At 42.2% G+C, this 26701-nt stretch overlaps 1 protein-coding gene across 1 annotated transcript; it reads left to right on the forward strand.

Moving 5' to 3' along the window:
• The first annotated feature begins 7614 nt into the window (after positions 1-7614).
• On the forward strand, positions 7615-26077 carry LOC110498056 (CD109 antigen). Its single transcript, XM_036953828.1, has 23 exons — positions 7615-7902; positions 8471-8575; positions 9104-9241; positions 9345-9527; positions 9711-9860; positions 10396-10491; positions 10856-10925; positions 11165-11267; positions 11408-11525; positions 11828-11941; positions 12235-12453; positions 13164-13305; positions 13903-14079; positions 15778-15859; positions 15962-16190; positions 18779-18950; positions 19204-19394; positions 19563-19718; positions 19856-19921; positions 22497-22639; positions 22837-22993; positions 23324-23426; positions 23540-26077. The coding sequence occupies exons 1-23, from the start codon at positions 7615-7617 to the stop codon at positions 23728-23730; spliced, it is 3393 nt and encodes a 1130-aa protein (XP_036809723.1). The 3' UTR covers positions 23731-26077.
• The last annotated feature ends 624 nt before the right edge of the window (positions 26078-26701 follow it).

The following is a 26701-nucleotide window of genomic DNA, read 5'->3' on the forward strand; positions in this document are numbered from 1 at the left end:
TGAAGTGCTTTATTACAGTGACATGACTTGGGAAATCAAATGGGAGGCCTTGGTTAGTATGGTCTTTGTCTCCATCTACTGGGGTCTTCGAAGTTGACACGTAATAGCCATTGTAGTGATTAGTACTGTGATCAAAACAAATGTAATAATTGAAAGGTTTTCAAAGATTATTACAGAAGAACCATAATCACACAGAGGCAGACACACACACGCAATGACCGGCTAAGAAAATATCCCACCCAGTTGCTGCCCTCTTGTCACCTGTATTAATCTGTTCGCAAGTGGTAATGGAAGGATCACATCCATTTATTACATACAGTTAAAGTCGGAAGTTTACATACACTTACACGGAACCCAAACCGGCTGCGCGCATGCGCTATCGTGCATACATTTATTTTGCCCTCCCCCCACACCAAACGCGATCATGACACGCAGGTTAAAATATCAAAACAAACTCTGAACCAATGACATTAATTTTGGGACAGGTCGAAAAGCATTAAACATGTATGGCAATTTAGCTAGTTAGCTTGCACTTGCTAGCTAACGTTAATTTGTCCTATTTAGCTAACTTGCTGTTGCTAGCTAATTTGTCCTGGGATATAAACATTTTGTTATTTTACCTGAAATGCACAAGGACCTCTACTCCGACAGTTAATCCACATACAAAACGGCCAACCGAATTGTTTCTAGTCATCTCTCCTCCTTCCAGGCTTTTTCATCGTTTAACTTATATGGTGATCGCATCTAAACTTTCATTGTATTACCACGACTACCGGCAAAACAGTTAGTCTTTCAATCACCCACATGGGTATAACCAATGAGGAGATGGCACGTGGGTATCTGCTTCTATAAACCAATGAGGAGATGGGAGAGGCAGGACTTGCAGTGCGATCTGCATCAGAAATAGCAATGAGTTCTATTTTAGCCCGTGGCAACGCAGACGCTCGTTGGCGTGTGCGAGCAGTGTGAGTGCAATAATTGAATAACATGGATTTCTACGTTTATTTTGCGACGCAAAAAAACGAGCTTTAAAGACTCCAACCTAACATGCTGACCAGACCGGACACGTCACGTGTCCGGTCTGGTCAGCATGTTAGGTTGGAGTCTTTAAAACTTGTTTTTCAACCACTCCACAAATTTCTTGTTAACAAACTATTGTTTTGGCAAGTCGGATAGAAAATCTACTTTGTGCATGACAGTAATTTTTCAACAATTGTTTACAGACGGATTATATCACAATTCCAGTGGGTCAGAAATGTATATACACTAAGTTGACTGTGCCGTTAAACAGATTGGAAAATTCCAGAAAATGATGTCATTGCTTCAGAAGCTTCTGATAGGCTAATTGACATAATTTGAGTCAATTGGAGGTGTAGCTGTGGATGTATTTCATGGCCAACCTTCAAACTCAGTGCCTCTTTGCTTCTTGAAATGTTAAAATCAAAAGAAATTGTAGACCTCCAGAAGTATGATTCCAAAGGCCTGAAGATACCACGTTCATCTGTACAAACAATAATTCGCAAGTATAAACACCATGCGACCACGCAGTCGTCATACTGCTCAGGAAGGAGACGTGTTCTGTCTCCTAGAGATGAACATACTTTGGTGTTGTCACGACGTTGGCCTGGGGGGTAGGTTTATGACAGTCATAAATACCTCTTCCCCCCTTTTTCCTCTCTCTACCCTACTGATGTGACATTTGAAAATCCCTTGGTTAACATAGAGATTCTGGAAACATCAGAAGGTGGGGGGAAATGAACTATATTCTGGTAATCCGACCAATTGAACATATGCAGTGGTACTTAATGAATGTGATGTCAGTTCGGTTGTCATCTGAGACATTCTCATCAATGATAGGATGACATAAACTCTACAGTGGAAAGTCTGCACATTGTAGTTATCGGATTCACATGGAATTGTTGTTCAATTTAAATTGTTGACTATAAAATTATTGGTGAAAAGATTAAATGTAATTTTAGCTTCCAAATGAGAGATTTGGGTTTTCATAAGGTTAGGGCTCTGCTCAATCAGTGGCCCGCCCCTGTGAAGAGACATGGGTTATAAAACTTTTCAAACACACCCTTCTCGCTGCACTATATAAAGCCTTGACGAAAATGTAACCTCCTGTTCCAAGTCTGTGAGGTCTGCAGCCTCTGCGTTAAAAGAGCAAATAACTATCTGTTCCGAGGATGTTAGGATGACGATCCGATATCAGAATGGTTCAGATGTCAACTACAGAACTAAGCCAACCTCAGCGTGAGCTTTGGTTGCAAATTGTATGACCTTTGAACTCTTATTCACTACAGAAGTGATACCTCCTAGCCGTTGAGTTAGCAACAGCAGCTGCAAACGTGGGCTAGGAAAGACCAGACTGAGTGTGCTGTCTACCACACAACGACGTTACCACAACATATCCAATTTACCAGCAGAGACATTCTTCAAAGGACACGGCCTTTCATCTACCACCAGCAGCTCAGAGTAAATATTTATTGCATTTTCCTTTTCCAAATAGGTGGTAATTTTGAATGCATAAGATACTGTATTTACGATAGAGACATCGCTTCTCCCTTTGTTCCTCAGTCTTCCCGCTCTTTCACTCAAACCCAGCCCCTTGTCTTTGTTTAACCAGCTGTCATATCTGTTCCGCCCGCTAGGGACGTTTTCCTTTATGATGTAATTTATAATCAAGGTATGATTCATTCTGTGTTTATGTAATTCTGTGTGATTTAGTTAGGTATTTAGTAAATAAATAATTAAACCCAATTTTGTATTGCTGATTCAACTTGTTAGCCAGGGTTTGTGAAGATAACCAAGAATTTACAACTTTCATATGAGACTGAAACAAGGTGACGATTAATATTGACTGCTTTTGATGTAAAATATTACTAGGTCTTTAAGAGTTTATTCAGAAGATAACAGCTCTATAAATATTATTTTGTGGTGCCCTGACTTTCCAGTTAATTACATTTACATGATTAGCTCAATTAGGTAATATTAATTACGGAGAAAGGGTTTTATAGAATAGCATGTCATATCACTTAATCCGGCATTGCTAAAGACATGACAGTGTGAAAAGTGCAAATCAATCCCAGAAAACCAGCAAAAGGACCTTGTGAAGATGCTGGAGGAAACGGGTACAAAAGAGACAGATCGTACTTTTTGGAGAAATGTCCTCTGCTCTGATGAAACAAAAATAGAACTGTTTCGACATAATGACCATTGTTATGTTTGGAGGAAAAAGGGGTAGGCTTGCAAGCCGATGAATACCATCCCAAACGTAAAGCACGGGGGTGGCATCATCATGTTGTAGGGGTGCTTTACTGCAGGAGGGACAAGATATTAGAGTGGCCATCACCAAGCCCTGACCTTAATCCTATAGAAAATGTGTGAGTTGAACTGAAAGCGTGTGCGAGCAAGGAGGCAAACCTGACCTACAAACCTGACTCAGTTACACCAGCTCTGTCAGGAGGAATGGGCCAAAATTCACCCAACTTATTGTGGGAAGCTTGTGGAAGGCTACCCAAAACATTTGACCCAAGTTAAACAATTTAAAGGCAATGCTACCAAATACTAATTGAGTGTTTGTAAACTTCTGACCCACTGGGAATGTGATGAAAGAATTAAAACATTAAATCATTTAAATCATTAAATCATTCTCTAGTATTATTCTAAAATGTCACATTCTTAAAATAAAGTGGTGATCCTAACTGACCTAAGACAGGGAAATTGTACGAGGATTAAATGTCAGGAATTGTGAAACTTAGTTTAAATGTATTTGGCTAAGGTGTACGTAAACTTCTGACTTCAACTGTACTTGAATGAATGATGAAAACCTTAGAACACTGAATAATATTACTCATATAGCTCTTGGCTTGGAAGTTGTTTTGCTACAAGCTAACTTTTGTTCCAATTTGGTGATATTGAAAAAGCTGGATTTAGTTCATGCGTGGTATCATCTCAGCTACTGAATATAGTCCCTCTGGGTCGAGATGTAGTGTCAATCCCCACATGATCCTCTTCAGCCCCCCACAGCATGACACAGGATGAACCTGATATGGCTGTCTGTGTGTGGGGCGATGGCCGCTTGGACTCCACACTGGGTGTGGTTTGTACAGGTACGGAACGGGTCAGTGGAGTTGGTTAGAGCAATACGGACTGGTGTTGCGTTCATTCTGGCCCTGGGTACATTAAAGACAACATGGAGAGGATTTGGCTCCTGAGAGTTTGTGTGGCACTGGCTGTCGTTTCTACTTCTGCTCAGGTCTCCTCCAGGTAATTCACCTTCAATTTGAGCTGATGATAATTAGATATTTCTGTGATTTATTTGATATATTTTGCCATATCTTTAAATTGAACTTCTAAAGATGACTGGGTCTTCTCTGTCAGGTAATCTGTTTATTATTAGAAGTACTCATGTCAGAACTCATGAACCAAGAAGCATGTTTTATTGATTGGGGGGCATTTTATTGATTGCTTGAACACTCGTATTTATATATATTTTTTTCAGTAATTGGTATTTTTACCAATCAGATTACCTCTTAAAAAGATCTGATGTGATTAGTTAAAAGACCAGTTAGTGGAAAAAATATCAGAATTTTATCTCCTCTTTCTCAGTATGAGTGCAAAATACTTGATCTCAGCTCCCAGTGTGTTGCGTCCTGGGACCCCTACCTCCCTGGCTGTCACCATCCTCACTAACGATCCAGTCAGGGTCACAGCAGAGCTGACCAATGGCAACACCAGCCTGGTCCAGGCAGAGAGCACCTTTACAGGAGGTGACATTGACTTATATGATGCTTACTGCAAGATAACTTGGCAAGATTACTATTTACTATTTGTTATTAAGCAACTTAAACATTGTTGCTGATTTTTTTCCGAAGGTGTGACAGGAGTTGTAGATCTTCCTCCAGTGAGTATTTTTTAAATCTGTTTATATTGTCTATTGAGGTAATATCTGGGCTGGTCAGGGGTGTGTGAAGAACCATTGATGATACAAAAAGTATACACATTTGACCAGTTAGACCAAGCATGGCATTCATTTTGACTATATATATATATAAGATCAACTCAATTAAGTAATATACTTTTTCTTTTTTAGTTTCCTGAGAGCTCTGTTGATCAGAGGTATTCCTTTAAACTGCATGTGTGGGGATACCAAAGAGAACGATTGGTATTCATCAACACAACCACTCTACGCTTCAACCCCAGGACTTTCTCCACCTTCATCCAGACTGATAAACACAACTATAGACCAGGAGACACTGTCAAAATGAGAGTCCTGTCCGTCCAACCAAACGGCAAGCCACACAAGGGCCGTGTGTATGTCTCAATAAGGGTGGGTCTGAATTTTCTGTGTGAGAACTTTGAAACAAAACCCAGGGTGATGAATAGATTTCCAGCCTGTGTTGTGTTCTAAACAGTTTGACTATCCCTTTGTGCTACCTGCCCTGTAATCCAGGATCCCAAAGGGAACCTCATCCAAGGGTGGCCGTCCCTGAACAGTTACCTGGGCGTTGTGTCCAAAGAATTCCACTTGTCTCAGACCACTCCCCTCGGCATATGGACCATCGAGACCATGGTGGATGTATGATTCACCATACTATCATTCTGCATTGTCATCCTACAGTATTCCACCATGAATACATTCTGTTTTTCATATCGGTGATGAAGATCTGATCTAGTTTCACCCCATTGACATTGTTTTTTGTTTCTCTGTAGGAGTTGACCACAGAGGAGCAGTTCATAGTGGATTACTATGGTAAGATAATCCTAGCTATGTTGCCATAGCTAATGATTGGAAACAGCCTAGTTAAGGGTTGGCTAAAGGAATGGAAGGGTGGAGGGGGGTCGGGTCATTGAAATGTTTCGGATAGTTGACATATCAGACTATCTATTCAACCTCTCTGTGTGGCTGTTGTTCTAGAGCCGCCCCACTTTGATGTGCAGGTCAAGACGGCCCCAGAGATTGTCATGGTAGACGACCTCTCAGGGACGGTGACTGCTCAGTGAGTCAGGCTTTAATAAAACAAGCAAATCGATATTAAAGGTGCTAGAAAAATGTACTTTCAATATGTAAATTCTATTGGTTCACATACATTATATTTCTTTCTAGACACACCAATGGACAGCCAGTCCAGGGGACACTGTCTGTCACAGTTACTCTGGTGTCTGCTTTGTTCAACTCTGGCCGTCCAACCATTGTCCATAATGCAACTAAAGATGTAAGACTGTCATGCTGAGTTTATGAAGTGAAACCAGTAACAGCAAACCATGCTAGCTAAATCCAGTTTGAGCCAGGATTCAGTAACTGTTTGATCCAAACTGGATATATGTTACAAGTGTACCTGCCTGACAATGGTGCCAGAATGTCATACACATCATCTATCTGACAATCTCTTTCAGATTCATGGGTCGACCCAGTTTCTCATCAGCCAAGATGATCCTCCTGTACGCCAGCACAGGGCAACAGATCTGAGTAATTCTCAGCACCACACCAATGGAATCCTTTATATTACAGCTTGTGTTACAGAGATGTCCACAGGTGAGGTACCGATGTATGATCTTAATTTGATCACCCTGTTGCAGGAGAACTTTCCTACAACGCAGGAAATTCAAAACTTGTAGTGTATTTGAGGTTAAAAAAGGCTTCTGAAGTTGAATTTCCACTTTCACATTTGACTTGATTTTCCGTTATGAAAAATGTATCAACCCCTACAAAAATGTCAATTAATTATAATCCACATAGTAATTCACATTTCTTATTATTTTCCTGCTGTAGCAAACTGGCTTGAATTAAGATCCTACATCTGTATATCACGTGTTTTGAGAATATTGCTAAACTTGAAGTAACAGTTTGATGCATATTTAAATTAATTGAATATAGCTGGATTGTTCACAGATACAGGTAACTGCCAAAATAAAGTCAACATTTTAGTAAATGAGGGATACAAAGTATATTGAAAGCAGGTGCTTCCACACAGGTGTGTTCCTGAGCAATTCCTAAGCAATTAACATCCCATCATGCTTATGTATAAAAGGCCCAGTTGCCCATTATTTTGACTACCATGGCAATGCCCCGAGTGGTCGCTGAATGATTTGATGAGCATGAAAACAGTGTAAACCATATGCCAGAGCCGTCTGTTACCAGATTTCAACCCAATTAAGCACTTCTAGGGAGATTCTGAAGCAGCGTATTCCACAACAGCAGCAACAAAACACCAAATGATTGATTTTCTCGTGGAAGAATGGTGCCGTATACCTCCAATAGAGTTCCAGGCATTTGTAGAATCTATGCCAAGGTGCATTGAAGCTGTTCTGGCTCTTGGTGGCTCAACGCCCTGCCGTTTTAAAATAAACTTTATGTTGGTGTTTCCTTTATTTTGGTAGTTACCTGTTTCATTGTATTTTGTCCTAAAGGACTCCAAACCAATAAGACTGTGGTTGTGCACGTTATGGAGAATACATACCACCTTGAATTCTACAATTTCCCACATGTTCTGAAGCCATCTTTAAACTTTTCAACACATGTGAGTGGTAAATATCTATTGGCTTGGGGTAATACATACCTCTACATACCTCTACCTTTGGTACCACTAGTTCACTGTTCTAATAATAATGTATCAATCACAGACTACACCTTCCTGTATCCCTCAGCTGAAAATATCCAGGTACGACAACGACCCTCTGACTCCAGAGGATCGGATGAACTCTGTGTTCATTGACATCGGTCACAGAACATCTAAGCCCATCGGACAGAACCAGGGAGAAACCAACTCCGATTCACCACAAGACAAGATGGAGGACATAAAAAGCTATAGACGCTTGACTCTACCAGTGCCTGAGGATGGGATCGTACACATTGAGTTCCAGTTACGCAAACAAGTAGAGATGCTTTTCATTCAGGTGAATAGAGATGCTTTTCATTCAGCTGAATAGACACGTTTCAAGGAGCTACTCTCTATACCACAGGAATCCCAATACGCAACGAAACTCACTTTCAGCAATTCAGCTGAACGGATATTAATCAAGAGTCAGTTGTCAAGTGAGGGTAAGCAGTAAAACTATATAAGAAATACACATCGGAAGCTATACTTGACCTAGTATGGAACCACAGATTTTCCTCTCAGTAGTATAGGTCTGGGCTCTCCAACCCTGTTGCTGGAGAGCTACGGTCCTGTAGGTTTTCAGTCCAACCCTAATCTAGCGCACCTGATTTGTTATAATTAGTTTGTGGATAAACTAAACCAGGTTAAAACCTACAGGAGGGTAGACCTCCAGGAACAGGGTTGGAGAGCCCTGCAGTAGGTCAAGATGAATATAATCCAACACAATCCCAAGTCACCATTCTATGATGATTGTATGAACATGTGCACCACGAGCTATAATCTCGGGACCCAGAACGGAGTAAATTGTGTGTGTGCGCATTTTATCTGTGACGTGACACTACAAGACAGGAGTTTGTTCTCTGCAGGCCATGTTCATGGGCAGTGAGGAGAGCCTGGAGCTCTACAATAGTAACCACTCCTCTCCCAGTGGATCATACATCCAGATCCAACGCCTCCGCTCTCCACCACAGGTGACATACCAGCATCCATTTTAGATCACCAAAACTTGACTGCAACTCTAAATGAGTCTGGCCTTAACTTAAGGCCCTCAAACTCAGCTCTGGATCTTGTTAAAAGAAAAATGCTATTGCAACCTCTTTGCAATAAGGAATTGAGACCAAAAGCTCAAGAGAAGTTTCAAGTGTTTTATACCAAGGATGCCATCAGCTGAGTGCATCCATTTAGAAAGCTCACAACACATCTTATACTCTTCCCTTGTTGGCATCACCTCCCCAGCTATACATTTTATGACCTCAGTGAGTTTCCTCCTTTCCCCTGTGGAATGTCCATGCTCCTCTCTTTGTTTAGCTATCCATCTTCCGGGCTGCAGTTTAACTTGAAACATGTTACATTTTAACAGAGTCCATCAACCTCAAAACCAGTTCTTCTGCATTCTTTCATTGTTGCTCTCTAATCAGGGACTGATTTAGACCTGGAACACTAGGTGTGTGCAATTAATTCAGGTAGAACAGAAAACCAGCAGGCTCCGGACCTCGTAGGGTAAGAGTCGAGTCCCCCTGACCTATGGTATACCGTTGATGAAAATAATACTTTTTTTGCATTTTATGTTCCAGATTGGAAAACCTCTTCCTATATCTGTAGGGAGCACTTTCCAACTCACTGAGCTTCACTATCTGGTAGGTATTTCTCTTGGTTGGTGAGATTGTAGAGAAGTATAGTGATTCCTCAGTGCTCTTTAGGTTGACCTCTGCTTTGACCTCTTGTGTCATTAACTTCCAGGTGACGTCCAGGGGTCAGGTGGTGGCTGCTGGGACAGCAACCTCTCCCTCCTTCTCTCTGTCCCCTGCAGTATCCTGGTCACCAGAGGCCTGCATCACTGTGTTCTGTGTCCTACCAGATGGAGAGATCATCAATTACTCAATGCACGTATTCATCAAGCCCCATGGAGTCCTACAAAATGAAGTAACTAGCTTATTCACTAGATAAATCAGTCTAAACCTTACTGATGATGCTACAGAGCCTCAATGGTGATTTAGCAACTCTGTTAGAAGCCATGAAATACATATGGAATGCTAACATTGTTAAGTGTACAGACTAGGCCTGGCATATTTTACTTGCTTATACTGTGTGTACATGTTTCTCCAGGTATATCTGAGCTGGAGCCATGAGAAGGTGATGCCAGGTGAAGAGGTGTCCCTCACTGTCCTTGTGATTGAACCTGGCTCTCTGGTCGGAATCATGGTGGTGGACATGGAGGACAAGGACTTTGACTCTGGTGACATCACAGAGGAGAAGGTAAGGAACACAACCATACCGAACTGTACTGTACATCTATATAATCCCTGCCACATACAGCCTACTGTAAACAACGTTTAGGATTTACCATGCTTAATTGTCTCTATTGTCTGTAAAGCACCCGTATCTGAGATTGAATCTGAGAATACAATCAAATTTGATTTGAAATGGATACTTCTGTGAAGCATTGAACAGTTCAATCAGACATAAAGGAGGTTTCAGATAATGTCAGTGATAATGGTATTTCTCTTTGGGCTTTCCCTTCGATTACAATAGTTGCATTCATAATGATCTCCTCAAGTGGTTCATCTCAAAAGATTTTACTGAGCCTGGAATAACCCTCAAGTGGTTCATCTTGTGACTGTACCAGTTTTGGGAATCAGCTCAGCAGTCAGGCTCTGTATCAATGGAGACATGGTGAACTTCAGTCTCCCCCAGAACTGACCCAACTGGCTGTAATGTAGCTAGTTGTATTGTTGTGGAATGATGTTTTTTCTAAGAGGTTGTGGTAACTCTAGTGTTGTGCTGTTCTCAGGTGCTGGCGGAAATGACTGAATACCTCAAGGAGGAGATAACCCTTCCCCATAGTGGAATAACTGGAGGGAACGACAGCCCGCTCTCCGTTTTCACGGTATTGACACCACACATTGTGTCTCGCTGAATAGACCACACTGAGCCTGGAGTTACCCCAAGCCTCACCTCACTGTAAATCAACCCAGTTATCTAATGTCATGTTACATCATGAGCAACCTGACCCACTTCTGGACCGTACACACGTAGTTGACAGTGATGGAAGCGCCTGTTATCATACTGTATCATTTTGGCTTTGTTACATGTGTTGTATTACTATTGTATTCATTTCACACGTTGAACACCATGCAGATGAAATTCCATATAAAGTATCCAAAACCTTTTCTGTTTATACACACAGGTCTAGTAGGCCTGCAGTGTTTTGTGTACAATGTTGTCATGAACTTTTGCTTTTCAAATCTTAGGCTTGCAACCTTGTGGTATTAACAGATGCCAGTTTACATACAACTGGAGATTATCAGGAGACTGAAATGGGTATGAAAACAATTACACACTCTATAGTGTTTGGATAAATGAACATTTTAAACAAAACGCATAAACAAACACACATTGGGAGATCTTTGTGTGTCTGAATTGAATATGAAATCAAGGGTTCCCTCTTGTGGAGCTGTGGCGTACTACATAAATAAAATACTACATCTACATTCACAGTGGTACAGGCTCTGTGACGGAGGCTTAGATAGTTCTGATGACCTATGTTGTGTATCCATCAGATCATGAGGCGGAGGCTCTCATGAGAGAGGATCAGCCGGAGTGGAGGCCTTCCATGGGACAGGACTTCTCGAAGACCTGGCTGTGGCTGGACATGAACATCAGGTGAGCTTTAGGAGAAGCACATTAACAAGGCTTAGGTGTGAATACTCTTGAGGATACCGTCTACATTCACCACTATTGAAAACGGTCAGGGTTATTTGCAGGGAATGTTGAAATACTCTATTCCTTACTGTCTGTGTCAGTGAGTCAACAACAACTAGTTTCCATGTGGCTGTCCCAGACAGCATCACCTCCTGGAGAGCAATGGCGTTTGTTATGTCAGATAACCTGGGCTTGGGCCTCACCTTTAAACCACAGAAGGTATGTTAAGACCTATCCACTACCTCCACCGTTACCTAGTTTGGGCAGCTAACTAGTAGTTTATTAAGATTAATATGACTTTATTGGCCAATTGCACCCAAGGTCCAACCAAAATTTGACTTCCACTTTTAACCCCTCTAGTTGCTGGCTGGCCTCTCTAATCAATAGGTTACATGTATGGCTGTGTGACATAAATACATGGTTGATAAAGATGGTATGTTTCATTTAATGTCAGTGCAATATTTAGATATTCTAGAATTCGATTTTTGAGGATAATCTTGAGTATTGGTTGTCTCCCACAGCTGATAGTGTCCACAGATTTCTCCCTGTCTCTGGATGTCCCAGAATGCATCACCAGAGGGGAGCAGCTTGTCCTCGAGGTCAACCTCTTCAACCATCTAGAAGAGGACACGGAGGTCAGTGGTCTTGGTTGAAATGGCCAGGAGGTTTTTTACCTCTCCTCACATGTTTATGGTCTTAACAATCTCACCATGTAGGGTGATTTCTTCAAAGAACAGTTTGTGTGACTCTCAAACAGTGAACAAAAAAAACAAGTTGTTAAACACTTGTGAAAACGTCTTAGAAATCATTACCTTCTTCCCATTCTCTTTGTATCTCCCACATCAAACAGCTTCCTGGATGTAAGTGATCCATCCTCAATTGTTTTCCCATTCCTCAATTGTTTTCCCATTCCTGTTGTTCTCCACAGGTCATAGTGGTGGTTGCTGAGAGCTCTCGCTTTGAGTTTGTTCTGGCAGACCGAGACCTTGTTTCTATGGTGAACGCACGTAGAGTGACGGTGGGGAGCCAGGGCGGCGCCACCGCTCTCTTTCCCATCAGGCCTCTGGTTTTTGGAGAGATATTGATGTCTGTGAAAGCAATGACTGGACAGGCCACAGAAAAGATTGTTCGTAAAGTGCTTGTGAAGGTACAACGGGGCTGAATAACTGAGTCTTCTAAGTTATAAAATGGATCCTTGGTGACTGTAAAATGATGAACTGTATCTCTGTCTTTTGATGCACACCTTTCAGTACCCCTCTCAGAACACCCCAGTAAATCACTAATTAACACTATAGGGAGTATACAAAACATTAACTCCTGTTCTTTCACCCGGATTCACCTGGTCAGTCTAAGATCTCTTATTGATGTCATTTGTTAAATCCACTTTAATCCGTGTAGATGAAGGGGAGAAGACAGGTTAAAAAAGGATCTTTAAGCCTTGAGACAATTGAGACATGGATTATATATGTGTGCCATTCAGATGGTAAATGGAAAAGACAAAATATTTAAGTGCCTTTGAACGGGGTATGGTAGTAGGTGCCAGGCGCACCAGTTTGTGGCAAGAACTGCAATGCTGCTTGGTTTTTCATGCTCAACAGGTTCCCATGTGTATTTAGAATGGTCCATCACCCAAAGGACATCCAGCCAACTTGACACAACTGTAGAAAACATGGACCAGCATCCCTGTGGAACACTTTAGACACCTTGAAGAGTCCATGCTCCAACAAATTGAGGCTGTTCTGAGGGCAAAAGGGGGGTGCAACTCAATGCTAGGAAAGTGTTCCTAATGTTTGGTATACTCTGTGTATATTTCCAATTGGTACTCCTCCCGTAATCGCTGTCTGTGTGTTCTCTTAGCCTGAGGGTAAAGAACAGTCCTACTCAGAGACAGTGTTCCTGGAGGTGGTTCCGACCAACCATAACCTGTCCAGACAGCTCCACTTCTCCTTCCCTCCAGATGTAGTGCCAGGCAGCGAGAGGGTTCACGTGGCAGTGGTTGGTATGTACCCTGCCCTACTCTATACAATCCATCTTTTGTTATCACCAACATAGCTCTGTTTACTTTTTACATGTCGTGAACTCAAACGCAGCATACGCCCATGTTTCATTTTGTGTTTAGACACAGGGCATGAAGCAGGCAGGTGATAGTCCAGTAAAGAGCTGTCATTTACCATGTTGGGTGTTAGATGATGGAAAAAGAAATGAGGGCTATCAAAACAATATTTGTGGCAAGCCGACTCGGAGCAGCTGCTGGGTTGTTTATGATGATCACCAGTCAGGTCCAAAGATGTTGGGTATTTGTCATGGTAGAATGCTAACCTAGAATCTTCTTGCGCTTTGTGTTTACTGTACAGGGCATATTCCTCTTTTCTAAACACCAAGGGTTTTTCTGTCTCTTCATCTCTGCCATATTCTTCTCCTCCCTCTCTTTAATCTGTCCATCTCGCTCTCTCTCTTTCTGCTCGCACATTGGTTCAGGGTGCTTGGTCTGAAATGTCAAACCCAATCCTTCTGTATTACCACTACAATGTTTAGGTTGTATAATGTCTAAATGGTTCCTCCCTTCCCTTCTTGTTTGTGGGGTGTGGTGTGACAGGTGATATCTTGGGCCTGTCCATCACAGGGCTGGGCTTGCTGGTTAAGATGCCTCTCGGCTGTGGAGAGCAGAACATGATCAACTTCGCTCCCAACGTCTATGTCCTGCAGCGCTTGGCAAAATCCATCCAGCGATACGAGGAGATACGCAGCAAGGCTTTGTCATACATGATGGAAGGTGATGAGCTTTCACACATGCTGAATCCATGCCCTAAAGTTCAGTATGATACTCAGTATGATTTAATCCATGCCCTAAAGTTCAGTATGATACTCAGTATGATTTAACCCATGCCTATAGTATAGTATGATACTCAGTATGATTTAATCCATGCCCTATAGTTCAGTATGATACTCAGTATGATTTAACCCATGCCTATAGTATAGTATGATACTCAGTATGATTTAATCCATGCCCTATAGTTCAGTATGATACTCAGTATGATTTAACCCATGCCTATAGTACAGTATGATACTCAGTATGATTTAATCCATGCCCTATAGTTCAGCATGATACTCAGTATGATTTAATCCATGCCCTATAGTTCAGTATGATTTAATCCATGCCCTATAGTTCAGTATGATACTCAGTATGATTTAATCCATGCCCTATAGTTCAGCATGATACTCAGTATGATTTAATCCATGCCCTATAGTTCAGTATGATTTAATCCATGCCCTATAGTTCAGTATGATACTCAGTATGATTTAATCCATGCCCTATAGTTCAGCATGATACTCAGTATGATTTAATCCATGCCCTATAGTTCAGTATGATTTAATCCATGCCCTATAGTTCAGTATGATACTCAGTATGATTTAATCCATGCCTATAGTACAGTATGATACTCAGTATGATTTAATCCATGCCCTATAGTACAGTATGATACTCAGTATGATTTAATCCATGCCCTATAGTTCAGTATGATACTCAGTATGATTAAATCCATGCCCTATAGTTCAGTATGAATCTCAGGATGATTTAATCCATGCCCTATAGTTCAGTATGATACTCAGTATGATTTAATCCATGCCCTATAGTTCAGCATGATACTCAGTATGATTTAATCCATGCCCTATAGTTCAGTATGATTTAATCCATGCCCTATAGTTCAGTATGATACTTAGTATGATTTAATCCATGCCTATAGTACAGTATGATTAAATCCATGCCCTATAGTTCAGTATGATACTCAGTATGATTTAATCCATGCCCTATAGTTCAGCATGATACTCAGTATGATTTAATCCATGCCCTATAGTTCAGTATGATTTAATCCATGCCCTATAGTTCAGTATGATACTCAGTATGATTTAATCCATGCCCTATAGTTCAGCATGATACTCAGTATGATTTAATCCATGCCCTATAGTTCAGTATGATTTAATCCATGCCCTATAGTTCAGTATGATACTTAGTATGATTTAATCCATGCCTATAGTACAGTATGATTAAATCCATGCCCTATAGTTCAGTATGATACTCAGTATGATTTAATCCATGCCCTATAGTTCAGCATGATACTCAGTATGATTTAATCCATGCCCTATAGTTCAGTATGATTTAATCCATGCCCTATAGTTCAGTATGATACTCAGTATGATTTAATCCATGCCTATAGTACAGTATGATTAAATCCATGCCCTATAGTACAGTATGATACTCAGTATGATTTAATCCATGCCCTATAGTTCAGTATGATACTCAGGATGATTTAATCCATGCCCTATAGTTCAGTGTGATACTCAGTATGATTTAATCCATGCCCTATAGTTCAGTATGATACTCAGTATGATTTAATCCATGCTCTATAACTCTGTATGATTTGAGTATAATGTTGTCTCTTCTGAAGAGTTATGTTCTGTCATTCCTGTTCAGGATATCAGAGACAGCTATCTTTCCAGAGAGATGATGGATCCTTCAGTGCCTTTGGAGCCAGCGACACTTCTGGTAGTACCTGGTAAGTCATTATATAATAATGTGAATACCATAGCTGTGGTTCAGACTTAAGGCATTCATTTCAAAGTGTATCTGTTCTCAAACACAACTCTCCCTGGTCCAGGCTGACAGCGTTTGTCCTGAGGTGTTTCCTGCAGGCCCGGTCCTTCATGCAGATTGACCAGAGTGTTCTCTCCAAGGCCATGGGCTGGCTGGTCCAGCAGCAGGGATCCCAGGGAGAGTTCATCGAGATGGGCAGGGTCATTCATACTGAGCTGCAGGGAGGCCTGGATGGACCTGTCTCTCTCACCTCCTATGTACTGGTGACACTGCTGGAGGACCAGGCCTATGTGGTAAGGATTTACAAAAAAAAATGATGAAAGCACAGTGTGTGTGGTGGCAAGTTGAGTGAGTTTGATACTCTCCAAAGTATTTAGAACCAAGTATAAGGAGAAGGTTGACAATCTAAACATTTGAGGAGTCTCAGCCTTCAAATAAAAATGTGTCACATGCACTGAATACAACAGATATTCAGTGCATGTGACAAATTTTACCTTACCGTGAAATACTTACTTACAAGCCCTTAACCAAATCAAATCAAATGTTATTTGTCACCAACACATGGTTAGCAGATGTTAATGCGAGTGTAGCGAAATGCTTGTGCTTCTAGTTCCGACAGTGCAGTAATAACCAACAAGTAATCTAGCTAACAATTCCAAAACTACTACCTTATAGACACAAGTGTAAGGGGATAAAGAATATATACATAAAGATGTATGAATGAGTGATGGTACAGAGCGGCATAGGCAAGATACAGTAGATGGTATTGAGTACAGTATATACATATGAGATGAGTATGTAAACAAAGTGGCATAGTTAAAGTGGCTAGTGATACATGTATTACATAAGGATGCAGTAGATGATATAGAGTACAGTATATACGTATACATATGAGATGAATAATGTAGGGTATGTAAACATTATATTAGGTAGCATTGTTTAAAGTGGCTAGTGATATATTTTACATTTCCCATAAATTCCCATTATTAAAGTGGCTGGAGTTGAGTCAGTGTGTTGGCAGCAGCCACTCAATGTTAGTGGTGGCTGTTTAACAGTCTGATGGCCTTGAGATAGAAGCTGTTTTTCAGTCTCTCGGTCCCAGCTTTGATGCACCTGTACTGACCTCGCCTTCTGGATGATAGCGGGGTGAACAGGCAGTGGCTCGGGTGGTTGTTGTCCTTGATGATCTTTATGGCCTTCCTGTGACATCGGGTGGTGTAGGTGTCCTGGAGGGCAGGTAGTTTGCCCCCGGTGATGCGTTGTGCAGACCTCACTACCCTCTGGAGAGCCTTACGGTTGTGGGCGGAGCAGTTGCCGTACCAGGCGGTGATACAGCCCGACAGGATGCTCTCGATTGTGCATCTGTAGAAGTTTGTGAGTGCTTTTGATGACAAGCCAAATTTCTTCAGCCTCCTGAGGTTGAAGAGGCGCTGCTGCGCCTTCTTCACGATGCTGTCTGTGTGGGTGGACCAATTCAGTTTGTCTGTGATGTGTACGCCGAGGAACTTAAAACTTGCTACCCTCTCCACTACTGTTCCATCGATGTGGATAGGGGGGTGTTCCCTCTGCTGTATCCTGAAGTCCACAATCATCTCCTTAGTTTTGTTGACGTTGAGTGTGAGGTTATTTTCCTGACACCACACTCCGAGGGCCCTCACCTCCTCCCTGTAGGCCGTCTCGTCGTTGTTGGTAATCAAGCAAGGCGTGCGTGGCCACGCAGTCATGGGTGAACAGGGAGTACAGGAGAGGGCTCAGAACGCACCCTTGTGGGGCCCCAGTGTTGAGGATCAGCGGGGTGGAGATGTTGTTGCCTACCCTCACCACCTGGGGGCGGCCCGTCAGGAAGTCCAGTATCCAGTTGCACAGGGCGGGGTCGAGACCCAGGGTCAGGACGAGCTTGGAGGGCACTATGGTGTTAAATGCCGAGCTGTAGTCGATGAACAGCACTTTCACAATGCAGTTCAAGAAATAGAATTAAGAAAATATTTACTAAATAAACTAAAGTAAAAATACTCAAGTCAATAAGTAACACAATACATTTACATAACAATAATGAGGTAATATACAGGGTAATTTATCAAGTGACTATTCATAGATAATAAACAGCGAGTAGCAGCAGTGTAAATACAAAGGGGGGAGTGGGGGTTCAATGTAAATAGTCTGGGTGGCCATTTGATTAGTTTAGTTGTTCAGCAGGCTTATGGCTTGGGGGTAGAAGCTGTTAAGTAGTCTTTTAGTCCTAGACTTGGCCCTCCGGTTCTGCTTGCCATGCAGGATCAGAGAGAACAGTCTATAACTTGGGTGACTGGAGTCTTTGGATGTCAAGAAGCTTGGCCCCAGGGACGTACTGGGCCGTACACACTACCCTCTGTAGCGCCTTCCGGTCAGATGCCGAGCAGTTGCCATACCAGGCGGTAATGCAACCGATCAGGATGCTCTCGATGGTGCAGCTGTAGAACTTTTTGAGGAACTGGGGACCCATGCCAAATCTTTTCAGTCTCCTGAGGGGGAAAAGTTATCGTCGTTCCCTCTTCACAACTGTCTTGGTGTGTTTGGACCATGATAGTTTATTGGTGATGTGGACACCAAGGAACTTGAAACTCTCGACCCGCTCCACTTCAGTCCTCTCAATGTTAATGGGGGCCTGGTCGGCCCGCCTTTTCCTATAGTTCACAATCAGCTCCTTTGTCTTGCTCACGTTGAGGGAGAGGTTGTTTTCTTGGCACCACACTGCCAGGTCTCTGACCTCCTCCCTATAGGCTCTCTCATCATTGTCGGTGATCAGGCCTACTACTGTGTTGTTTGCAAACTTAGGGCCACCATCTTGTCTCTCTTGATGTGTCCCTGTCTCATGCCATCCTTTATTCTTGTCTGTGTGTAGAGCATGTTCCCCGGCAACGAGTCCCTGACCAGGAGCTATCTGGAGGGCGAAGTGGCTAGCGGGGTGTCCAGTAACTACAGCCTGTGTCTGGCGGCATACGCCCTGTCTCTGGCTAACAGTCTCACCGCAGGCACAGCCCTGGATGAGCTCAAGAGGAGAGCTGATATTAGAGGTAATTTGCGTTTGAATTAGCTATGGTTATTTACAGGTTGTCAATATGTGCCACAGAGAGAAGATGCCCGTGACAGCCCATGACAAAATGTTGACAATCAATATTGTTTTTGAGTGATCAGTTGAGGAACAGTGTGGTCTCAACCATCGACATTGGTCTTATGATAATGTACATAATGTGTAAATATCGATGACATCAGCCTATCTACCTGCGAGATCCTGTTTGACCTGGTGTCTGTTGCTGTCCCCTCCAGATGGGGTCCAGATCTGGCGGTCGTCCAGTGCCGAGGTGTCTGACTCATGGCAGCCGCGATCAGCAGAGATAGAGATGGCTGCCTACGTGTTGCTGGCGCTGTACAAGCGGGCTAGTGTGGTGGAGGCCATCTCCCTCATGAAGTGGCTGAGTCAGCAGAGGAACCACCTGGGGGCATACGGGAGCACACAGGTAGACCCTAACTTCACATACTGTAGAAGACCCTCTCTAGTCTCTCAATCGTCATGCCACTGTTTCTGTATGACCCTCTGTCTTAAAGTGACCTTTTCAATAAGAGAAATGTATCCCTGATGGGTGGATTTCCAAGATGATACCGACTTTGACAATTTCCTCTCTTAGGACACAGTGGTAGCCCTACAAGCCCTGTCTGTCTACGCTGCCTTTAGTGGGGCAGATGCCATTGAGCTGGGGGTCGAAGTGTCCACCTCAGTCTCACCTACAGTGTCCCATTTCAACATCAACTCCACCAACTACCTGGTACATCAGAGCAAAGAGGTAAATTGGGCATAGTGGTCTTTGTCTGTTTCAAGATATATGATATTTCAACGATCATCTAACAGCATATACAAGCAAACAGCCACAGTATTGTTTAAAGGCAGTACAGTAATAATAGTGATCTTGTATTTTTCCAGGTAGATGCTGAACAAGATTTACTCATCAATGTATTTATGGAGGGAAGAGGATTCGCCTTATTTCAGGTATTGCTACTTATTTATCACTGGGGCGGCAGCGTAGCCTAGTGGTTAGAGCTTTGGACTAGAAAGGTTGCAAGATCGAATCCCCGGGCTGACAAGGTACAAATCTGTCATTCTGCCCCTGAACAAGGCAGTTAACCCACTGTTCCTGGGCCATCATTGAAAATAAGAATTTGTTATTAACTGACTTGCCTAGTTAAATAAAGGTAAAATAAAAAAACTGGATGTCTAAAGTAAGAACACAATTTTCTATTTGTGCTTGCCATATGTGATGCCATAACTATGTCAGAACAGAACAGTTCCCAACCTTTTTCAGTTACTGCAAGCATTTTGCTACACTCGCATTAACATCTGCTAACCATGTGTATTTTATAGACCAATAAACCAATAAAATTTGATTTGATTTGAAGTATGTTTTGAATTTTCCCAGTAGGCCTATGGTTTCATGAGTTCTCAAGTACCTCCTGTGGATAGACCAAGTAACCCCAGGGGTCCTAGTACCCCTGTTTGGGATGTATTGGTATGCTCTTACAGGCAATGGAGGGGGCCTACAATGACTCCTACAATTCAGATTTAATGGCCATACATTACAATGGTTGTCTCCTCACTAGCTTTCCATGCAATCTTGGAACCATGTCCAGTGTGAATGAAGGCAACAGCTGTGACTCATAGATCTGCCCGCCACAATGCAGCATGAACCCTGTGTTGAGACGGGTCAACACAAAAACGTGGTAATTGACCACATTAATACGGCAATTACCATCTGGAACACATACCGTCTGGCCCATGTTAAATTGGCTCCGATTGTATCACAGAGGGGATATGATGGAAGGTCCTGCTTCCAACTGCCTTTAGTGTAGTCCTCTGTTACAGACCCCCCCTAAATATCTTGTTATAGACCCCCCCTAAACATCTTGTTATAGACCCCCCTAAACATCTTGTTATAGACCCCCCCTAAACATCTTGTTATAGACCCCCCCTAAACATCTTGTTACAGATCCCCCCTAAACATCTTGTTACAGACCCCACCCTAAACATCTTGTTATAGACCCCCCCTAAACATCTTGTTATAGACCCCCCTAAACATCTTGTTATAGACCCCCCTAAACATCTTGTTATAGACCCCCTAAACATCTTGTTATAGACCCCCCTAAACATCTTGTTATAGATCCCCTAAACATCTTGTTATAGACCCCCCTAAACATCTTGTTATAGACCCCCCTAAACATCTTGTTATAGATCCCCCTAAACATCTTGTTATAGACCCCCCTAAACATCTTGTTATAGACCCCCCTAAACATCTTGTTATAGACCCCCCTAAACATCTTGTTATAGACCCCCCTAAACATCTTGTAATAGACCCCCCCTAAACATCTTGTTATAGACCTCCCCTAAACATCTTGTTATAGACCCCCTAAACATGTTATAGACCCTCCTAAACATCTTGTTACAGACCCCCCCCAAACATATTGTTACAGACCCCCCCTAAACATCTTGTTACAGACCCCCCCTAAACATCTTGTTACATACCCCCCCTAAACATCTTGTTACAACCCCCCCTAAACATCTTGTTACAGCCCACTAAACATCTTTTTACAGACCCCCCTAAACATCTTGTTACAGACCCCCCTAAACATCTTGTTACAGACCCCCTCCAAACATCTTGTTACAGACCCCCTCCAAACATCTTGTTATAGACCCCCCTAAACATCTTGCTACAGACCCCCTCTAAACATATTTTTACAGACCTCCCTCTCAACATCTTGTTACAGACACCCCCCAAAACATCTTGTTACAGACCCCCTCTAAACATATTTTTACAGACACCCCTAAACATCTTGTTACAGACCCCCCCCCCCAAAACATCTTGTTACATACCCCCCAAAACATCTTGTTACATACCCCCCCAAATCATCTTGTTACAGACCCCCCCCAAAACATCTTGTTACAGACCCACCCCAAAACATCTTGTTACAGACCCCCCCTCAAAACATCTTGTTACAGACACCCCCCAAACATCTTGTTACAGACCCCCTCTAAACATATTTTTACAGACACTCCTAAACATCTTGTTACAGACCCCCCTTCAACATCTTGTTACAGACTCCCCCAAAACATCTTGTTACAGACTCCCCCTCAACATCTTGTTACAGACCCCCCTAAACATCTTGTTACATACCCCCCTAAACATCTTGTTACATACCCCCTCAACATCTTGTTACAGACCCCCCCCCCAAAACATCTTGTTACAGACTCCCCCTCAACATCTTGTTACAGACCCCCCCCCCCCAAAACATCTTGTTACAGACTCCCCCTCAACATCTTGTTACATACCCCCCTAAACATCTTGTTACAGACCCCCCCTCAACATCTTGTTACAGACCCCCCCCAAAACATCTTGTTACAGACTCCCCCTCAACATCTTGTTACAGACCCCCGCCCCCCCAAAGCTCTTTTGTTTATTGTGGTACTGTAGTTGCTCATAAGTTATACAGTACTATGCTAAGAAGATATAACTATAGTAATTACAATGTAACTCAGATACCCACGGACTTTTATCACCTCTCCTGTCATTCAGATGAATGTGTTCTACAACATAGATGACAGAGTGCTGTCTGAGAGGAGCCATGATGACACAGACCATGAAGGTTTCTCTCTGGAAGTTGAAGTTTTAGATGATGAGGATGACCTGGACCATATCATGTTATCCATATGCACCAGGTAAGTGTCCATCTCTATGGAGATGTTTTCAACCATTCTTTGTCTGTTGCAGGCATCAAGACATGTTCGTGTTTTGAGCCATTATTATACATTTATCTAGACAGTTTTATGTCTTGAAAATTTCTGTGAGCAGACAGAAATATGCTCATATATAATCATGTATTTGGTCATTTAATCATGTATTTGTTCTGTGTTAGGCTGCTGGAGAGCCAGAAGATAGCTCAGACAGGTATGGTGCTGATAGATGTAGGTGTGCTGAGTGGCTTCACCCTTGCGCCACAGGCTGTTGCCACGGGTGACCTGGTCAGAAAAGTTGAGGCTTCTCCTGGGAAAGTTAGCCTCTATTTAGATTCAGTAAGTTAACTTTACATTTTGTACGTCCCATGTTTAGATACAATAGCATTGCTGTTTCAGAGGTGGAATTAGGAAAATACACATTGTATTGGCTGTACGTTGGAAGTTTCATTTGTGTCATCTATTGATTGTGTAGATTGTCTGTAGCCAATCATCTATTGATTGTGTAGATTGTGTGTAGCCAATCATCTATTGATTGTGTAGATTGTGTGTAGCCAATCATCTATTGATTGTGTAGATTGTGTGTAGCCAATCATCTATTGATTGTGTAGATTGTGTGTAGCCAATCATCTATTGATTGTGTAGCTAATTCCTAACTTTTATTTGCAGTTGACCACAACACAGGTGTGCATCAGAATCCCAATGATAAGAAACTTCAAAGTGTCACATGTGCAAGATGCTGTGGTTCAGGTGTACGACTACTATGAACCAAGTAAGTACCTTTTACTATCACAGCAGACACGAGATCACTCATGCGTAGACTGTCTCTCTTGTTATCAATGCAATATTTATCAATACAATATTTCCCTCTGCCATATCTTAAAGGGCGTAAAGCAGTGAGGTCCTACAACTCCGATGTGATGCAGGACATGGGCTCCTGTGCCTTCTGTGGGAGAGACTGCGGTCTCTGCAGGCAAGAAATAATAATCTCGAGCTCCTCCACCGCCCACACAAAGAACACTGCCATCTACTGGTTGGGATGTGTACTGATTGCAATTACAGCTTTACTGTTATAACAATGTCAATGTCTCCTGGACAGATCTACGTAAACATAACTGGCACCATAGAATCTATGGGATGTGTGAGATAACGAGCAGCAGTAGTTCTGATGTTGAGGTTTTTTCGTCGCTAGTTATTTGGACAAATCACGATTTGGCAGGTGTTAGCGTCTTTAGAATTGTGAATGGGAGCGGACATTCGGGCCGTGACTTGTAAAGAGAGAGGGTGGAGCTCCTGATTCTAGCATTTCTTCATCACTTTTGGACCCAGAACTTAATCCAGCAGCTGCCCAATTACACAAGATTTTAGTTTCATGGTAACTGAGATTGTAATAATATAAACTGCATATTTTAAAAGCCGTTGTCAGAAGGCAAAAACTACCTGTAGAAATATCTAATTATTATTCTATGAATATATTTTATTTACTTTAGCCTTAACCAGTAAATTGGTCAAATCAGACTGTTTTATTAGCTATTTGATGCGCTGGATTTAATGTGGAATGTACTTTTTATATTTATCATAAATCAGTTTTTTTTTTTAGCAACCTCATTAATTTGTACACAAATATAAACAAAGTAAAATAAATTGAGGTGAATATACAGTTTGCAGGACACTTATGAGTTACGTGGCAGACTAAATGGCTCATGATGTAACCTAGATTCTGGATGATTGGCAACAGAAGACATAAAGACGATTAGGTTCTTACCCTCCACATGTCTCTGACCCTTTGGAAGATTAAGACAGACATGTTAAGATGAAGCAGTAAATTAAGATTTATTCTGGCAGCACTCAACTTGACTCCATGCAAATGCATCTTGTGGGATCAATCTGTTTTAGCTTACAGTGATGTATGGCACTTTTGGCAGCATCTGGCCGTTGCGTGCACTGGACTCTTCTGTGAGTTTGTGTAACTCTTGCCACTTTAGGAGAGATGTAATCTCGTCCACCAGCCGGCTCTCTCTCTATGCTCCAGCAATTTGAGCCTGGCGACGAGGTTATAGAGAAACCACGGTTTCTATGGCTTGGGTCAGTCAACCGTAAAGTCTACCACGAGGATGATGAAAGGACTTAGAAGTGAAACTCTGTTTCAGGTGATGTCTAATCTCACATGTGTAATGTCTCTAGTATCTGTCATTGGGATATCTCTCGTCACATCTTTATTGTGATGTAGCTCAAAGCTTGGGTGTGACAAGTTCCTGCTCTCTGGCTTTAACCCTGTAATACCTTGCTTCTACCGTACTGGACAGCACCACTCTGTCAGAATGACTGTTACACAATCATTATAAACCTTCCCTGCTTTATCTACAGCCAGCTGAATGGGGATAATTAGTGTGCTGGCCAACTAGGCTTCCTCAGCTGTTTCTATTCACAGACAGACAGACGGACGGACAGACCGCAGACTAGACATAACAGGGCGTAGCGTGGGCAGCTGCTGCAGCAGGACTGTTCCAGGGCCTGTTCTATGTCTTCGCACCAATACCTTCCTGTTAGAATATGATCATTCCCATATCATTCCCAGTGACTTCCTCTGAGAGTGGCTAACTGACAATACCTTTGTCCATATAATTTCTGTCCATTTGTAAACATACAAAACTATTTAAATCTACAGGTCATGCAACTCATCAGTCTCTGTAGCCTGTTGGCTGTGTGACCACCTATAACTCCCAGAGCAGTGACACAGAACGGCTGCATATCATACAGCGTCTATTAAAAACAGGTGTGCTCACCAGAGGATGAGGTTGTTAGTGTACACAGGAAAGACGGATTCACAGACACGCCTTGCTCCTCCTGTGTTGTGGCGAGATGCGAACACATAATAATCAAAGACACCCTCTTAAATACACATGTTGCTCAGTCAGCTGTGACGGCACGCTGTGCCCATGGGAATATAAACAAGGCAGAGGAGGGGATGGGAACACACACACACACACACACACACATTCTAAGCAAATTTAAAGTAAATACACACACACTAATTCCACAATATTAACATGCCAGGTCGCTGTGTACACAAGAATGTTTTTTTTTTTTTATGCATTACCAAATTACACTACATGACCAAAATTATGTGGACACCTGCTCGTCGAACATTTCATTCCAAAATCACGGGCATTAATATGGAGTTGGTCCCCCTTTGCTGCTATAATAGCCACCACAGCTAATAAACCACTAGATGTTGCAACATTGCTGTGAGGACTTGCTTCCATTCAGCCACAAGTATTAGTGAGATCGGACACTGATGTTTGGTGATTAGGCCTGGCTCGCAGTCGGCATTCCAATTCTTCCCAAAGCTGTTCGAAGAAGTTGAGGTCAGGGCTCTGTGCAGGCCAGTTAAAACCTTGAGTGTAAGGGGCAGTATTTTGATGTTTGGATGAAAAACGTACCAAAATGAAACTGCCTATTTCTCAGGCCCAGAATCTAGAATATGCATATAATTGTCAGATTAGGATAGAAAACACTAAAGTTTCCAAAACTGTCAAAATATTGTTTGTGAGTATAACAGAACTGATATTGCAGGCAAAAACCCGAGGAAAATCCAACCAGGAAGTGCTGTTTTTCCTGAAAGCTCTCTGTTCCATTGCATGCATTCCCTCCATTTAAAGGGATATCAACCAGATTCATTTTCCTATGGCTTCCACATGGTGTGAACAGTCTTTAGACATAGTTTCAGGCTTTTATTTTGAAAAATGAGCGAGAAAGATCACATCGCGTCATTGGATGGCTGGGTGCCAGCAGCATTTTGCATGCGCAACAGCTTGGAGCAGACATTTTCTCTCTCCTATTGAAGAAGCTACAGTCCGGTTAAAATATTATCGATTATATATTGTAAAAACAACCTGAGGATTGATTATAATAAACGTTTGACATGTTTCGACGAACTTTACGGATACAATTTGGAATTTTCGTCTGCCCCGTCGTGACCGCTCGAGCCTGTGGATTTCTGAACATAATACGCCAACCAAATGGAGGTATTTTGGATATAAAAAT

This window comes from Oncorhynchus mykiss, chromosome 19 (genome assembly GCF_013265735.2).
Source record: "Oncorhynchus mykiss isolate Arlee chromosome 19, USDA_OmykA_1.1, whole genome shotgun sequence".
NCBI classification, from domain to species: Eukaryota; Metazoa; Chordata; class Actinopteri; order Salmoniformes; family Salmonidae; genus Oncorhynchus; species Oncorhynchus mykiss.

Coding starts and splice junctions, on each gene's coding strand:
- LOC110498056 (XM_036953828.1), top strand. CDS start 7,615: ATGTATCAATCACAGACTACACCTTCCTGTATCCCTCAGCTGAAAATA. Junction 7,903..8,470: donor TAGAGATGCTTTTCATTCAG/GTGAATAGAGAT, acceptor TGTTCTCTGCAG/GCCATGTTCATGGGCAGTGA. Junction 22,994..23,323: donor TTAGCCTCTATTTAGATTCA/GTAAGTTAACTT, acceptor TTTTATTTGCAG/TTGACCACAACACAGGTGTG.